This window comes from Pungitius pungitius, chromosome 16, assembly GCF_949316345.1.
Source record: "Pungitius pungitius chromosome 16, fPunPun2.1, whole genome shotgun sequence".
NCBI lineage: Eukaryota > Metazoa > Chordata > Actinopteri > Perciformes > Gasterosteidae > Pungitius > Pungitius pungitius.
The window spans coordinates 3,806,137-3,824,799 of NC_084915.1; the positions used below are offsets into that span (position 1 = coordinate 3,806,137).

Here is an 18,663-nt window from a genome sequence, read left to right on the forward strand (position 1 = left end):
TTTTTATCTTATTCTTGTTGTGGACATTTGAAGCAAGAAAAGGGCTGTTGCGATGTGCTGATTTTGTGAGGTTAGAGAGTCAAATCCACAATAACCTTAACGTATGAACGCATGAAACAATCGTGCATATTTTACTATTCAATTAGGCTTTCATAAAATGTAGACACACAACACACACACACAAACAGAGGGGAGTAATATAGGTTGACTGCATGGTTTCTCCTCTACTGCATGAAGAAGAGGGTACCTCAATGTGTTTGTTATTTTAATTTTTTTTTGCAATTCATTTTTTTTATTTTCAGAAACCCTTGGCCAAAAGCTGAAACCTAGAAGTTATTTTGTGTCCTTCTTAATTCGTACCATGAAAAATTGCTCCTCATTAAACTGCATTGGGCCTCAGCATGGGTGCTTTTTCCTCCAACATTTTTAAATGCTAAATGTGCATATTAAAAGGTTAGACTTTCACAGTTATACATTTGTGGCCTATTCAAAATGATCCTTAAGTTAAGAATTGAGTTAACACATTGGCCCCCACAACTGGTCAGTTCACAGTTTTTGTTAGAAATCTTCAAATCCGCCTGTGAATTATATTAAGGCAGAAATTCTCTCAATGAAATTGAAATAATTTCTTTGTTGACATGAAATACATTTCAGTTCAGAAGTCCTCTACCAAACCAGTCATATTAATAAAAATGTTTGTATAGTTACTTGTATGCTTTAATATGTTATGTAGATGTTTGAAAAAAATATTACTAATAATGATTTGAGGTATTAAATAACTTGCCCATATTATTTGCCTGTTAGACCTTTCGAGAGTGTTCTTCAAAAAAGATTAAATAGGTTGGCTCTGCTTTTTTTCTGGCATTGCACCCGCCATGTTAGAAGCACAGACATGAAGTCATTTTGGATTGGAGGGAAAAGAAACAGACAAGCCCTTATCACCCTTGCCCAGTGCATTTCTCCAAAAAAAAGCATCCAAATCCTTTTACTCACTAATTCAGGTGTGGCATTAGTGTTTGTTTTTGGACTACGGGTGACAGATTTTTTTACAGCGGCTACAAGAAGGAATATTTAAAGTAATCATATTTAAAGTAATGATGATTGCAGCAGCATGTGTCAGCAGAGCCATGCCAGGAGTCAGAACTATGTTGTCATTATTGTACTGTCTTCCGTCATGCACCAACCGCCAAGACAATTTTCATTTATGTCCAACATATTATGGCAATAAATGTTTCCTCATTCCTTATTCCTGCTTTAGCAGAAGTGTCTATTAAACACCTAAATGGAATGGGAAAAAAGTATTGTTATAAAAAGATGAAATAGGGGGAATGGCATAATATTGTTTTTGCACAGCTACGCTGGGGGAAGGATCTGACACATTCTCAATTGGACTTTAATAAGCTGTGTAAATATACAGCGAAGCTCCTCAATTGGCTCTTAGTATCATTCGTGCATGTGTATTTTTAGCTTGCAGTTTAGGATGACAAGGGGCTGCTGGAGAACCTCTGTTTATTAAAACATAAGCATTAGCGGTACAACTTGATCGAGACTGAATGATTGATTCATGTGGGAGCAGAATTTAGTTTCTTTCTACATATTTTTCCTGGCTGTGACCATCAGAGCAAAAAATAAAGAAAATAACGAAAACAGGGAGCATTCGAAGTTAGGCTGTTTGATCAGGAGTAACGAAGACATGCCACAAACGCTGATGAGGACAGAGATTACAACCAGTCATGCACCGAGAGGGAAGGGGGGCATCTCAATGAAGATATTATACATGTGGACGCCATTCAAAGGTGTACATCCATATAATTTGAGATTTGGATTCCCTCAGAACCGGTTCTGCTAGTTTGCATCTTAATAACTCAAACGTTAATTAAGAGGGCATTATGGTTTTGGCACCTATTTTTTTTATGCCAAAAGCAAATTATTTCTCTGTTCTTTATGAGTAGTTTGATCATTTGACAATGCTGGAAAGTCATTAGATTTTTTTAAATCTACATTTTGGCCAATTGTTGCCAATTCAAACAGCGTTGCTTGGAGGTCACATTAAGGCCAGAGGGAAAATGGGTCTGTGCAGACGGGTGTCCTTTGGTATACCTGTGTCACATCACATAGAGCCAGGATGAGGTTGACAGAGTCACAGCAAACACCTACTGAGCTCAGCTCCTCGCATTAATAGCACCACAATGTAGGCCAGCGGAAATGCTGTGGTTATTCTATTCCAGAAGGTTGTAGTGATGTTGAACTAGACAACAGTATTTACTGATGCTGCTGCAGTGTGTTAATAACATGGTGCTTGTTGACAGGGTTTGAATACCGACACGTTGAGCATTCCTCCATGTCACCATTTTCAATCACCACAGGCAAGAACTTCACTTCTTTACTTTCATACAGAACAAAACACATAATTGTCCTAAAGATTTAAAATGACGTCACACACATTCATTAACGTGAACCCTGATTACATGTATTTAGGTCAGATTCTCTTTTAACTTTATATTTCAGGCAGTAAAAGGGGTTCAAGTTCAAGTCACGTTTTGTCTTGATTATAAATCAATGTTATGCATTCATATTAGAAGGTTTAAGTGACATGCTGAAACCACTAATGACACCAGAATTTGTCTGTGCCATCGGGTGGAGATTTCTTTGCGCCGCTCCACTGTGTGTGCTTACGCCTTGGCCGACGATAGTAGACTCGAGCATATGCTAATGGTTGCACATTGAACTGTTACAGGTTTCATTTAACCCAGACCAGAATGCTTAAGGAGATGATAGTGTGTAGTGAGGCAGAAAAAGAGGAAGAGGAGTGGGGAGAATAGGGACAGCGAGTCAGCTTGTGTTATGTAAAGCTCAAATAATCATATCAAATCAGCTGGGTTTTCCATGCAGAAACAAGGCTATTTAAGACTCTTCAATATGTGTTCGACAGTCATACTGATTTGTACCAAATAAGACTCAACTTATTATTTTTAATTTTGTCCATTTATACCTCACAGTACACATCGAGTGCCACAATCTACTTTAATTAGTACAAGTGTATTTACGTTAAAATAATACCAAAACTGTGCTTTATACTGGTTTTGCCGTTGACAAATATGTGTCAAATTAAACTTCAACTTATTCTCGTTAACTTGAAATTAAATTTGCATCCAAAGCCAAAGAGCATATTTGGATAGTTTTGTTTCCTCTTTTTGAACGTTCAACCCCGCCAATGCGTTCTGCAGTACTCTTTGCAAAGCGCTCTGCAATGTGTTCGCCAAGGAGTTGTTTGGCAGTTCCAGCTCAGCGTAAAACGGCCCAATGCAACTTTTCATTTGCAGAATAAACCCTTGAAGATATAAACTAAAGAATAAGGGGGCTTTCCTCTAAATCTTTCTGCACATTATGCGCCACGTTTATACACAACAGATTTTCAATAATAATAATGTCTAGTCCATTCTCGGATTCAAGGTGATATTCAGAAAAATGTGAAAACACAGCACTCACCCCACAGATCAGGGTTTGTGTTGAGTTTTGCTTCGACATTAACATATTTAACCAGCACATTTCTATTTCCTTGATCAAACCAAAATACTTTAGTAGCCTAAAGCCTAATCGGGCTTTAGTTGTCTCAAGCCGATTTAGTTAAATCCAAGCCTTTATTTCAGAAAGCAACACGTCTCCGTTTAGAAGAGTTGACTGTTGAGTTGAGTTGACAACTGACTGTTGTTGACTGATAACTGTCAACATTTAAACCTTTTTTCATGACTTTCACCTTGAAGACATATTCACAATATGTCCCAAGTCTCAATGAAGAACTGTACAACAGAATTGTATTTATTTATTTATGAACATTTTATTAGAGGATCAACCCCATGAGATGCAGCATCTCGTTTTCATGGGGGTCCTCCAGATCATATCCAATCGACAGAGCAACAGATTAGTTACAATGAAAAAAGATAATCATAATAAAAATAAAGATAAAATCAAAAAACAACAAGAAGCAAAAACCACACATACTCACACACACACACGCAAGCTCTCACTATCCCCAAACCCAAACTCATCATATATAAGATGTTATTGATAGACAACTAAATTTAACATAATAATCCCACATACAACTAACAAAGATAACATCACTATGTACATTCATAAGCTCATTCCTAAAAATATATACAGTATATACGCATACATAATATGACACTCATCAATGTTAAATCTGACACGCTAGAAACATAGACAAGTATTTTGAAGATGTGTTAACAGAACAGTTTGAAACAGAGGAAAAGACGTAAGCGAGCGAAGGGATGCAGGAAGGCTATTCCAGTCACTAGGAGCTCTAACACAGAAAGCATATTTCCCAACTTCTCTGTAAACTCTAGGAACATTAAAGAAAATCTGTTCATTATGACAAAGACTATAAAGTGAACTGTGAGGCACTAAATATTGCCATAAATAATATGGATATTGGAAGTAAATACATTTAAAAATTAGCTGAAGCCAATGATAGAGTCTTCTGGCTGAGGTTGTAAGCCAGGACAGCTGTTCATACATCACACAATGATGTGTCCTGTAGTGGCAGCGAAGGACGAATCGACACAGGCTGTTATACAACACATCAAGAGAGTGTAGACAGGTGGCAGTAGTGTTGGCATATATAATATCTGCATAGGTAGCAACGGCTGAGAGACTATTCTCCTCCTAACCTCATAATTAAAGCAGTCGAAGCATATCGATTGATATAATGTTTTCAGACGAAAACAGAGTTTATTGTTCAGCGCATGTACATGAGTTTTAAAAGAGAGATCCGTTTCCAGCCAAACACCGAGATATTTAAATTTTTGGGTTGGCTCTAGAGGAGAAAAATCCAGAAAATGCAGCTTAAGATCAATTCTATCTTCCTTCTGGAAAAGCATACTGTAAGATTTAGATTTATTCAGCAGAAGTTTATTAAATGACAGCCACTGCTGAACAGAGTCAAAGTCATGTTGCAATGAATTATTTATGTCTGCAATATTTGGTTTGGAACAATATATAATTGTATCATCTGCATACAGATGAATGTCGCATCTTGAACAGCTGAGTGGAAGGTCATTAATAAAAATGGAAAATAACAAAGGCCCAAGTGAGGAACCCTGGGTTACACCTTAATCTACACCTATAAAATTCGACTGACTGCCCCCGAAGGACACACACTGACGTCGGTGATGAAATTTCACATGGCAAGGATTGTCATCGTCTTCTGTTCATAGTTCCTATGATAAATAGTTATTATATGAGTTCTTTTTTACTTTATCTGCTAATCGTACGATACATTGATAAGACAACAACTCTTTACATTATCAACGTAAATATGTTTTGCTATGACCTCAATCCATTTAAGGTTTTTGACTTATTGAAAGATGTATAAACACGACCTCCATCATTTGTATGTTTTTGACTGGACTTATTTTACGATATGCATATATGACCTCCAACCTCTTTACATGTTTGACTTACGATACAATGTATGGACATAGCCATCATTTTTACATTTTTGACCTATAGTTGGAATAAAAACATGACCTCCATAATTTGTATAGTGACTTATAATGACTTGGTGACTGAACAACGTTAATCATTTTTATCATTGACTTATCCTACAAAATATTAACATATTAACTCAATTACAAACTTGAGACTTATTTATTAAAAGGCTAACAAAGTCTAAAATGTATTTATATTTCCCTGAACTTGCCTAGGCATACATATAAAAGACGATTTGTAAAATCTTGATAAACAATTAGCTTAGCCGTTTTCTGTGCATGTGGTCTGTATACGCAGCGTTTCCCCTTGGTTCAAAACGTCAGTGGGCGGAAGTAGTCGGGCGTACGTTGGCCGGGGGGTGGTGGGGTGGGGGGGTCGTGTCAGTGCGCTGGTGCTCTCTATCTGCTGGTGCGAGCGCTACGTGTGCGCATACACTGACATATTTGCGGACGTGCAGAACTACCGTTCCTTACATTTTCACCCAATGAAGCTCGAATAGAGTATCATACTGGTTAATATACCAGTATGTAGGATTTAAAAAAAATTACATTTAACAAACATTGGGATAATGCATGTTATTTATTTTTTCTGAAAAAATGTAATGCATATTAAAGAGAAAAAGCCTTCCCTGGATAAAGAACGACAAATCTTGAAACCGGACCTCACTTTGCAATGACTTCCCCCTCAGGCAGACTGCTGGATGGATTCATTAGGCGTAACTAAACCGTGCTGATTAGCATTCGGAATGCAGCTCTGTTTCTGTAGACCCTGAATGTGTAACATTTTCAAACATTATGGCAAATGTTTTATTAAAGGGTTGCTCGCTCCCAGCTCCATTCCGCTCCACTCTATCAGGCCTTCCCCAGACGTGATTATGCTAATTGCTGTTTGATCAGATGATTAAATTATATTTTGATTATTCCCGGGCACTAAATGCTTTGAATACGTTGATGTGTATTTTGCTGGCAGGCTGTGTTTGCAGAACCCCTCCAGCCCCTCATCATCTGTGTGACACACACAATCCAGGTATGGGACAGGGAGAGATGTATGAAAGGCTACACAGGGATGTAGTTATGAACTAAATGAAACAGCGTTTTTTTTAATGAAAACATGATGATTAATAAAGGCTGACTCTCATCTGTGTGTAGATTGAGTGTGGGTCTAATGCAGATCGCTGCCATTCCCTCCCCATTGCCTGTCACTGTTACTCTCAATTGGCTGTGTATTCATCAGGGTGATTTATAGTAGCGCTGCATGGACGGGCTCCTGTAGGACTAAATAATGAAGATCCGATGCTGTATCCCTCCATAGGACTCAATGCCACTCTGGTATTGCAAGGTGTTTCTCCAGATTTAATTAATCGGTTATCCTAGGTTTTTTATTTATAATTTTGTTTTAATTGAAGGTAAATGTATTGGGTTGAAGGGAAAATATTGTAAAAATAGAAAGTTGAACACACTGATTGGCATCGGAACAGATAACTATTTGTTTGCATTGTAGCAATAAGGGAGAACTCTCTTTTGCAGTGGGGTTACTGATGTTGAAATACACTCGCCTTTGAGACAAATGTCTGTGGAAGCAGGGATTGGGGGGATGGTGCGGGTGGGGAGTGGGTAGGGGGGGGGGGGGTGGGGTGTTTCTGAGGCACAAGAGGATGGCTGTGGGCCAAAAGACAACCGTGTCTAGTCATCTGACCCACATTCCGATTTAACCCCAGGACTTTGATTTGCCCTCCACTGTCACTGTATTGTGCCTCTTTGTTTCTCTCCTGCAAATGGCTTTTTGTTTTTTAACACTTCCAGCTGATGCAAAACAACCCCTCAAACAATGCATCTCAAAGCTTTTATTGCAATAATTAATGAAATGCCTAAAACACTCGAACCATGAAGATTTTCTTTTTAGTCCAGTAAATAAATAGTAAAACAAGGGCCGAACTCACACTCTTTGTGTACATCACTTTTTGGGGCAGTTGGGCTAGATGCAAAATAGAAATGTTGAATGTATTTTTCTATGAAAGATTAAAACATTTTGCATGTATTGTGGAAAAAGTGAATTCTTATCCAATGGGCCATTTTCACATCGAAGTAGCATCTCGCTGCTTCCCCAGTGTGGCTCACTTTTTCATAACCAGGCCCAAGGAACTAAAAAGATATTTGTGAGTTTTTATAAGAACAGAGGCTTTTGTGAGGGTGCAGAAATAAGGTCTACTAGAGGTGGAAGCTTTTTATTTAACAACAAGTCAGACTAAACAAGGGCAGGCAGCCTTAAGATATCAGTGCTTCCTGAACTCCTGCAAACATTATAAACTCATGTTTGGCCAGTTGTTTACTCACCAGCCATGTACTATTTTTAGCTCTCAGTCATTCATGTGAAATCTTTTGTCACCACTTGCCTTCAGTCATACGTCAAATTGAATTAAATTTTTTGAAAAAATAAACAGACGGACGGGGGGGGGAGGGGAGGTGCACGCAGGTATCTGTGTGTGCCTATCCGGATGGAGAGAGTCGGGGCGACCCCCTATATAATGGTATTGTCAGGCAGGTGGCGGCGTAGGAGGAGGAGGAGGAGGACGCAGAGAGAGGGTTCAGCTGATAATGCTTTTATTAAATTCAAAAGGCAAAAACTCAAAATCTCTCTTAATGAGGAAACAAAGGTCGTGATTAAAATTCAAAAGGCAAAAACTCAAAATCTCTCTTAACGAGGAAACAAAGGTCGTGATCAAAATTCAAAAGGCAAAAAACTCAATCTCTCTTAACGAGGAAATATAACAGGAATCAAAAAGAGACGTGACAATCGTTACCGGACTTGACTCTTGACGTGAGGGCTGGTGTGCAGGGCAAAACAACAACACACACTGGCACAGGACAAGGGGCGACGCAGACTATGGCCGTTTCTCAATATGCGTTCTTGTGTGGACTTTTGTTCTCGTGGACTCGTGAAACGTCATCAGTCGCAGCCCGAGTACTGTTCCAATTCTCAAGTCCGCATCTGGCCGAGAACGGTCATAATACCCGGATGTGGGTCGCCCCGCCCATTTTACCGGGCATGCATCGGAGCAGGCTCGTCTGTTCTTGTGAGAGACATATATGCCAGAATGCATTTCACCTCAGCAACAGGCAACAACGACAGAGGAAAATAAACACAACTTTATGTCGAAGTTTATAAATACTACTTTTTTTAAGTAACGTAATGTAATTTTCTGACTGAATAGTAAAATGTTTAAGTCAAAAACTAAAATAAAAACGTATTAGCAAGACCAGCTGACGTGGTGACGTCATCAAGTCAGCTGCTGTTCCAACTGCGGAAATGACCGTTCTCCGTTCTCCCGAACCTGCGAGTCAGGACTCCCGAGTCTGTCTCCCGAGTCTATTCTCGCGGGAACGCGAGTCCGTTCTCGCCGTCTTAGGTATTGAGAAACGGCCCATAAGTACACATGAGGGAGTTGTGGGCACAGGTGGACACAATCAGGAATCAGGGGAGACAATCAGACCTGTGACACATGAGGAAGGGCAAGGGACCTGAAACGAGAGGGAGTTAGTTTCCAAAATAAAGCAGGAAGTCAACTGTGGAGACAGGACAAAGACGCAACTTGACATACAGGTGTGACAGGTATGGGAAACACTGCAGGTTCACAATTGATTACTGCCATGATGTAGTTTTACTGTCTGTACTACAATAAGAAAGAAATATGAAGAAGTTTACTTTTTTTAGTCGGCCAAACGGACCGACAAGGGGGCGGGTTAAATTTCGGGCGGTGTCCTCGCCAGTGTTTGTTTGTCATAATCGGTTGAACTAGCAGTGGGCGGAAGTGGCTGGTGATTTGAGCGCGCTCATTAGGAATTTATGAAGCGCTAAAATGTTGGGACTCCGGGGAGGGGGGATTGGCAGCTGCCGCACAGGCAGGAAGGCAGGCGACAGGAAAGGGAGCAGGCCCACAGCACAGAGAGCTGAGGCCGTAGAGATAGAGTGGAGATCCCTGAAATATTTACAGGCGTTAAGTGAGTGTTCACAGAACGCCACTGTCAAGCTTTGAAGGGCCATACTTTACCTATTTTTATATTATACATATTATCAAGTCATCATTGTCTGTTAGCTGTAGAGTCATCATTTTAGATGAGGGGGAACTAATTTGAATATTTAATTCATCCACGAGACATACTTTCATATTTTTATTACAGTCTACAGCCATTATCGTTGAATGGCTTAATAAAGGAAGGATTCAGTTAGATGTCATCTTTTTAAGCACTTAGCTACAATAGCTTAAGCAATGCTGCAGGAGAGACATTTTTACTTTTGTATCGCTGTGCTCGTCCTGAAAAGGCATCTTGGGAAAAACCAGGCAAATGAATAGTACGGAATTACCATTTAGGGAAAGAAATGCCACAAATACATCAAAGATGAACAAAGTTTCAAAAAAACATACACTGATTTGACCAGATGTATGTAAAAACAGATACTGTAGTTATGAGGGCAAGTCAATATCCGCAAGCACAATTATCTGCATGGTCAAACCACTCCAACAGATGCGAACGCACATAGTTTTTTTTAAAACTCTCACATCACTCGGCGCAGAATATTGCTGCTCACGTGAGCTAATGTGCTGGAACCTGAAACCCTGCTTTGAGCACAGGGGGCATACTCTTGTCTATCACTGTTACTCTTCCCTACAACTTTTCACCTGCTCGCTCAAAAATTATTTGAGTGTTTTTTTTATTGTGTTTCACATGTGTTCTTTCCAGAAATGCAGATAACTGTCTGCTTCCACCTCCCACCTGTTGTAGCAGACATTTTTCATTGTAAATATACTCTAATAGAAAGCTAATAACGCAATTAATTTTTTTTATTGAGCTGTCCATTAGAAAATAAGCAGCAATGTCCTGTTTGTGCAGTGAGGAGGAATGCAGTTTGAAGGTTACTATGTTTTCATAAAATGTAAAGACATTCAAGAACATTACCTTCTTTTGCAGAGAGAATCTTCCAAACCTCAGATTTTTAGAAATGCTGCTTGCATTGTTTACAATGCATGGTTCTGCACTACTCAAACACAACAGAGAAAACACACGATCGGGGGTGGATGTATTGAACAATTCCTCCACTTTTTCTTGGGATCCAGCCAGTGTACATACCCTGGCTCCGTGCCAACAGTGTGGATTGTCCATTACAGCAAAGAGTTGCATTGTCAGGTTTTATCCAGCACAGTAACTTACTACTAGGGAAGTGCATCCCATTGCATTGACCTGCTTCATTAGATATAACATTAGCTGCGCACTGTCTTGGTAAACATGACAAATTGACCGAATATCAGCTTTAAGGACCTGTTTTTTCTTCTTTTTTTGCAGATATCTAAAATGTAGTTATGGAAACCGATTCTTAGTGAGTGTTTGACACCACGGCAAAAATGTGATTGTTACAGTGATAGATGACTTACATCCATGATGGAACCTTTTCAGAAGCAATGGATGCTGCGTGACAGCTTTTATTTCGGATGAAAGCGGAGATGCAAATGAGTCTATCAAGAGAGAATGTATGGTCATTTCGTCGTGCAAAAAGGGCAAACAAAAGAAGCAAAAAGACTCCTTAAAAATACCAAAATATCTTGTGAACATTGCTTGCATTATGTGTCAGAAGCCACTTTATGTACACATGTGAACCAAGTGTTACCAAGAAATGCCTCTGTTGTTGTAAAGGGACCCCGATGCCACTGACAACAAGACCTGGATTTCCAAGAACTCTGTTGGGTTGTGTGTTTTCCCAGAGGGAAGAGGATTGTGGATGATAAATCTACATTGGAATCAACATTTATTTCCAAAATTAAAGTGGATAGTTCACTAACGATCACGTCTTCAGTGGTTGTGTACTTTCTTTTGTGTATCTGCATTACTTAACAACCCACACTGTGAAACAAGCCGACCTCGACAGTTTTTTGGGAGGGCTGATATTATCAGCGAGCAAGTCAGATGTGGTTCCCGGTCCCATGTCACATGCAGGCTCTTATGCATATAAACCCAATACCCATCTTTGCAAAGGTGTGCCATATTTTTCTTGCAAGCGTATCAGTGCTAAATAGTGTTTTTAGGAGTCTTTAAGAGACAGAAGCAGAGCTTTCCCACAGAGCGGGATGACGGGTATATGCACACGGACATTATGAGAGGAATAAAGTACTTTTTACATATGTTCTGTTTGAAACCAGAAATGTATCATATGTATCTTTTATTTGATTGAAGGGGTGATGTAAAAAGAGAAGCTATGAAAAAATAATCATGAAATAATATTTGGCATTTTTTTGCAACAGTTTTTAAATAATTACTGAAACCATTAGAGTTAATCAATGGCCACGATTGTTATTTTAAATCAGTTTGATAATTGATTAATCATCCGTGGTGTTCTGTGGTTTTCACACATGCCTATATTTTGATGCCAGGGTGTAACTACAGACAGGCATGTTGTGAAGGCAGGCTCTGTTATTCCACATCCATCGCTGCGCTCCCAGAGCTTTGCTACAATGTCTCTTCATAGACAACAAGAACTGCACTCCTGCAGTCTCGCTCCACTACGGTGAGCACAAACACAATGGTCAACCAGGGAGAATCACACCCGGCCTAAATACAAACATGCAGATCCCCACATTCTGTCCGATTATTTGATAGTTCAAAGGTATGTTGTGGGTGTAACAATAGTGACTGGCTACCCTTTGTAAGTTTTATAAGGAATTTTAAAAAGTAAATGTCTCTAACATTTCTGTTTACGATCTCTTTTCTCTCCCTGCAGTTTTCTGTGAAGATCTACATTCCAGCTTATATTTTGTCAATGCATCTCTGCAAGAGGTAGTCTTTGCCAGCACCACAGGGACATCGGTGCCCTGTCCCGCCGCAGGCTTGCCCCCTATCTCACTGCGCTGGTACCTGGCCACCAGCGAGGAGATCTATGATGTGCCAGGGATCCGCCATGTACACTCCAATGGCACCCTTCAGATCTTCCACATCCTCCCTTCCAGCTTTAGCAAACTCATCCACGACAACAGCTACTATTGCACAGCAGAGAACCCCTCAGGGAGAATCAGGAGCCAAGATGTCCACATTAAGGCCGGTCAGGTTCTATTACTGCTTTGTCGTAGTCCAAGCAATTGTAGTTGTAGAATGAGGAGTAGCTTTGTCTTAATGTAGCTATTTCTCATGTCATGTTAAACACCTCTCTGTCCACTCTTCCAGTCCTACGAGAACCCTACACAGTCCGGGTGGAGGACCAGAAGGCCATGAGAGGAAATGTGGCGGTATTCAAGTGCATTATCCCTGCCTCAGTGGAGGCCTACATCACTGTTGTGTCCTGGGAGAAAGACACAATATATATCAATGCGGAAAGTGAGTTGTGGCATCCTTCTTTACTAGAGTAAAGAATAATATCTGAAAGTTACAATTGAAGAATGCATGGCAGTTTGAACTTGGCATCAGGGTTTAGTCACTGGGCGAGGATCTCTGCCAGCCGTGTCACTTAGACTCAGTGTATTGACCCATTTTTCCGGTTGATAGGAAAAGGGTTGGGTATCGAGAATCGATTGGAATCGGGACTAGCTTTGCGATTTACCCGGTATGGTTCAAAAGTTTAAAATTCGATTCCTAGTTTCGATTCTCAGTCCACCGGCGCCGACCGGAAATAGAAACCTCTGAACACCAACGAAAAAGCGTCCACCGGAAGTGTTGGCATAACAGCGCGATCGAACATGGATAGCGTCCCGGTGGTTGTGAATTTGTGACGCATCAGACCAGTGCGCGCGGGTGCCGGGTGGCCTGAGTTAAAAGTTAAAATGAGCAGTGAAGCTGTCGCTGCAAAGAGAAAAAAGATTGTGCTAGCACTCCCCGCGTCGACCGCTAGCACCCCCCGCCGTCAGCGAAAGTGTCCCTGATTTGGGGTTGGGAGAGTTGGCTACCCCCTATGTGTGCCCCGTCTTCGACACGCTGCGCCGACCGTCCTCCACTGCCTCTTCCTCTGGCTCCAAGGGCCCATCAGTGGGACCAAAAATAGGTTTAAAAAATAAAGCTCTCTTGAGGAAAGTGTACCCCTGTTAAAAGATATTCATAATTTATCAGGTTTATATAATATTCAAGTTCATAGTTTGATATTTATATTGTAGTTGAAAACAGCCCTGTTAGAAATTCATAGTAAAGTTAATAAAAAGTTCATAGAATTAACATTGATGGAGAAGGTCAGACTATTTCCTTCAGAAAGACCCTTGAAATATCTTAAACTTAAACTTTTTGACCCTGCCTCTTAAAAGAATCTGAATCGAGAATCGCTGTGAACCGGAATCGAAACCAGGAATCTGAATTGTTCAAATTCAAACGATACCCAACCCTAGATAGGAAGCACTGCAGCACTCGGATCATTCAAATCACTTAAATGGAATGCATTTCTGCGTGATTGTTTCCCAGCCCTGGGGGGCAAATTCACTTTATGTGGGGCATTTAGCAAACTCGATAAACGAGGGCTAATGCCATTTTGCTTTTGGATAGAGGGCAAATGCTGGCTAACGATGGCTTTTTAAAAAATGTTTTTCTGTTTTTTCACATTTGTCCGAGGCTAAACTGGCCATGTAGAAATCTATAGCAATCTCTTAATAGTCCATAAATGGATATAATGGAAGCGTATTTTCAGATATCGCCATTTACAGGGATGCAATGTAAAATGTAGCTCTTCTCCTTTTGAATATGTTAGTGTGTTTAGATGTTTTGAAATAATCAATAAATGTTTAAATAGTTGTACAGTGTGGCTAAAGGGGTTGAATATTTTTGGAAGGCTTCATCTTTCGGTGAAAAAAACCCTAAAAACTGTCAAAGTGTTTATGTAGAGCCGTGAAAATCATCACATCTGTAGCCATCAGCCATGTAAACGCTGTCAGAAAAATCACCATTCATCTCGGTGACCGAGCTTCGAAATTTTAATTTTTAATGAAGAAAAACAATATCAACACTTGGCCCTCAAACAACAAAGAAAAGTGAAATATAGCTTTTCTGTCTTGTCTATGAATAATTTAAGTGTCTTTTCAGCTGGGAAGGTGTAGCGCGGTCGTCAGATAGGCCCTTTGTAAGTCTCACTGGACGAGAGCCTTTTGAGTTACTGCAGGGTAGACTAACAAAGCACCACTTAAAGAACCCTGGTGTCCATTAGAATAGAATTGGAAATTTTGATGACAGTGCGGTATAGCTGTTTGATGCAGTGTTATTATAGTGGTCCAGAGTATTAACAGAATCAAGTAGTAAGTGTTCAGTTCAGCCACCTTACTTCAGTTTTCATTAAGACGCTTATTGACAAATGTAGTTATTTCATTGAACTGGAAAACTTAGAACTATACTCAGGAGTATGTTACTAAACTTGATCAGTAGTCGGGTAGTAGTTGGGCAAACAAGTAACCAAACCGAAAAGGAAACAGCGCTGCATACCGTGAGTGCAAAATTAATATTAAAAAACACAACGACCCATTGTTCCGAAGCGAGGGTAGCGTCACGAGCATTCCATACTTTCTTGGGTCAGTAACTTACTCATACTAGTTGTACTGGTTGGAGTCAGCCAGGGTTGCTTTTGCTAAATGTGTCTTTTAGTAAGCAAGGATCGCTAATCACCATTGCCAGTTTGCAAGTTTTCCGTTATCTGCCCCGGTCAACCCCGCATGCGTGGTGACCCGACGTGATTTCTTTCCCAATTTCTCGCGATCTACTCTCACTGCCTTGACCAGACCACCCCACCTCCTCATGTAGTATCAAGGGAAGTTGAGGGAATGCATCAATTCCAAAGCTGCCAATTGTCCTGGACTTTAGTTATTGTTTAGACTGGAGCCAATAAGGACAGAGTCTGATTGTGATGGGTTTACTCTGATTCATCGACACAATAGAGAGAAATCATTGAATGAGAATGCTCATGGCCCATTGTCAAGAGGGATGAAGATAGCAAAGAGCAGAGTGAATTTTATTTGAAGAATTGGATTCCAGCGGCTGCTGCACACGATTGTTTCCCAGATGTGTGATCCATACATTTCCAAAACTTAATTGTTTTAAAAAGTCCGATTCTATTGAAGAAAGACTGGTTTATTTGTACAAAGAGGATTATGATTACAGAGTACAAGTACCATTACCACCATCATTGCATGACATGACAGCCATACTTTATGTTTATTTTGACAGGGAAGCGGTTTGGGTCCAACCCAAACAGAATCATTCCCTCAGTAGCCTCTTTGTTTTTGTTCTTTCAACTTACGTGTTTAAGAAGGCCACCATTATCAGGGAGAAAATACACTCTCCTTTAAACCTAATTGGGAATGCTGCTCAGCTGAATTAAAGGAAAAAAACAATGTGCAGGAATGACTTCGAGAGGAGAGGTAATGTGTACATCTTGATCACATTGATCGAAAAATGCGTGGTCACATTTTGACTTTAGTTTATCAAAAAGCCCTGCACTTGGTGCGAATGAACTTCTTCCTGCCGGGCCACTCTTTGGGTGGTGTGGGGCTGGCCCGGAGCTGGCTGCGGCCATGTTGCTGTGCAGGGCCGTTACCCAGGTGCAGCCTACGCTGTAGTCACTGAGGAGGCCTTGTAGTAATTTGCTTTGGCCTGATGCTTGCTGCTCTGCATTCAGCACTAGCAGGGCTTAGCGGGGGCCGACCGGGGGCCGACCCCCCCCCCACCTAGAACTACTGCAGAGACTCACACACACACAGACATAGGCATACAAACACACCCACTCTAGGGCTTCTTTTCATTCAGCGCACAAGCAAGCTTAGGGACTTAGCTTAACACTTTTTTCTCTTACATTCTTAAAGTGCCTATTTCTAGAACACTAGATTAACACCCCTGATTACTTGTTACCCACTGGTATGTTGTCACACGGCTGGGTTTGGTTCTGTGTAGAGACAGTTTGTTAAAGGATTTGCAGATTGCGCCAACGCTTTTAGTCTGGCCATTTGCTGAGCCATCTTGTGCAGTTCATTGCTTTCATGTGTGTTGACATTTGGAGGTGTGTTGGGAGTTATTTCTGCAGCCATCCTTGATTCCCCGCAGCCTTTACCCGGAGGGAGAAGAGCCAGTCACACCATGTAGGTTTAATTGGCTGTGCATAATTTAAGTAAATATCAAGAGTTACCATCAAAAGGCTGCCGGTTGTTAGCACCCAAAACACCTTCGGCTTCGGATTGTAGCCATGTCCAATAATAACGGGGCGTTAACACTTCTTTATGCCATCAGTGTGGCAACGTATGAAGAAATACATAAAAGAACGTTTACCCTGAACCAAAACGTTTGCTTGCCACTGACGATATACAGCTTAATTACAACTATACAAATCAGCTAAAACCCTATAAGCTCGGTTGGCCCACTTGTAGCGCGGCCGCTTTGTGGCTCAACATTATTTTGCGCGACACGGTTCGAATCCCGGTTGTGGCGGACTTTTGATAAATGTTCTTTTATGTATTTCTTCATACGTGGCAGTGACGTAGTGCTCACTTATACAATCGTAATCGCTGCAATGGATATGTGATGCATTTTTTAACATTTTCAGCACAATATGTTTGCAAATGTGTGACGACTCAAGTGACGGAGGCAGACAACACCTGCCTGTCGGGGGAAAACAAACACGCACCCGTAGCCAAACCAGTAGTTCAAAAACCAGTAGGCATGTAACACCGTCACTGAAAAATGGGTTCTCGTTTCAGACTTTATGAGCAAATACAGTATCCCTTTGAGATAAATTCTAAATGTCACGTGCTGGTACGTATCGGGCGGAAAGGATCCACACGCAGAGGGAAGTCACAGAAATGAGGGATCCTGACACTAAAGCCTCACATTAAGACGTACATCCCTTTATGTAAGACTCTGCGCTACTTGCAGTTCGCTGTATTGTGCCAGATCCTCAATAAAGTTTACCCATGGACATGAAGACTCATTTAACGTTACGTGGACTTTGAATGCCGCTTAATACCCAACTGAGATCGGCTTGTGCCGCTCTGAAAAAGGATCCTTTAATGCATAAATATTCAGTGCTAGAAATTCAATCACCTTTTTATTTCAACCCCCGATGGCACAGATTTACTTCCATACTTTTGTTGTGTCGCGCGACTATCACGTCCCCTAAATGTGTTATAATAAAAAAATAAAAGAGCCGAGCCGACGTATAGGAAAGAGCATTCACATTGAAAAAAAAGTGTGTCAATGCCAAAATATGCAAAGTCAAGGTAACGGCCCAAGAACACCTAGTTGTCCCGTTTTAACTCCTCCTTACGTGAGGAGCGTAAGGAGCCTGCAGCAGCATCGACCTGATCAAGCTAGCGTTAGCTCGCTAATAACAGCAGTAAAGCAATTAGCAAGACTAAAGACAAGTTTTTATTATTGGAATGCATTGATGCATTCCAAGTATTGTTCTTCCAAAATGTATTCAACTTATTGTTGGAATGCATTGATGCATTCCAAGTATTGTTCTTCGAATATTTATTCCGCCTTATTAGTTGGAATGCTTGAAGCATTCCAAGTATTGTTCTTCTAATCTTTATTCAATTTTTTATCTTTCAGCTAGAGACACTATTTAAACTTTAAAATGTTGACACAAGTCTTAACAATTTTATTAAAAAACAGCTTGTTGATATCTTATTATAATTTTTTCATAATCACTAATTATGTTTCATAATCTGCTTGGGGGTCCGCTTGTGGGCGAAACTGCGCACGGAGGAGTATACAATTGTAGTCATGATGGGGGCTGTAGTATTTGTGTGTGACCACTGACATTTAAATGTCCATCTTTATTATTTCACACAACCACGCACCTCTGTGACATCATCAACACGTGACGGTTAACTTAACCGGAAGGATCCAAGATACTACAGGGGCGTTTTTGATGGGACCAGCACGAAGCTCTCAGTAAGTTCTACATAATTTGCAAACTTTTGAGGCACTCACCAACCATGCAAAATGTTTTTTTATTTTATCTTGACCTGTTGCCAGGATCTTCTCCTGTCTTGTTTGTTCTGTGCACATGGGCAGGTGCCACTGTGTATGGTCGGTCCTGTCATTAGTGTATTAATGGGTGAGAGATGTCATGTAGTATTCTGGTCTGGTATTATGGTCAGAAGACTAGAAAAGCGCTGTACAAGTCCATTTACCAAGTTCATTTAGTTTG

At 40.6% G+C, this 18,663-nt stretch overlaps 1 protein-coding gene across 2 annotated transcripts in view; it reads left to right on the plus strand.

Moving 5' to 3' along the window:
* The window catches only part of LOC119215738 (cell adhesion molecule DSCAM-like), a 46,042-nt gene that overhangs the window by 566 nt on the left and 26,813 nt on the right, over positions 1-18,663 (plus strand). Inside the window, exons 2-3 of one of the 2 annotated variants that reach the window (XM_037468155.2) lie at positions 12,280-12,597; positions 12,720-12,869. The exons of the other annotated variant lie outside the window; for it this stretch is intronic. Of the exons in view, the coding sequence (XP_037324052.2) occupies positions 12,280-12,597; positions 12,720-12,869 (468 nt within the window). The remainder of the gene's footprint in view (positions 1-12,279; positions 12,598-12,719; positions 12,870-18,663) is intronic. 2 annotated transcript variants of the gene reach the window in all.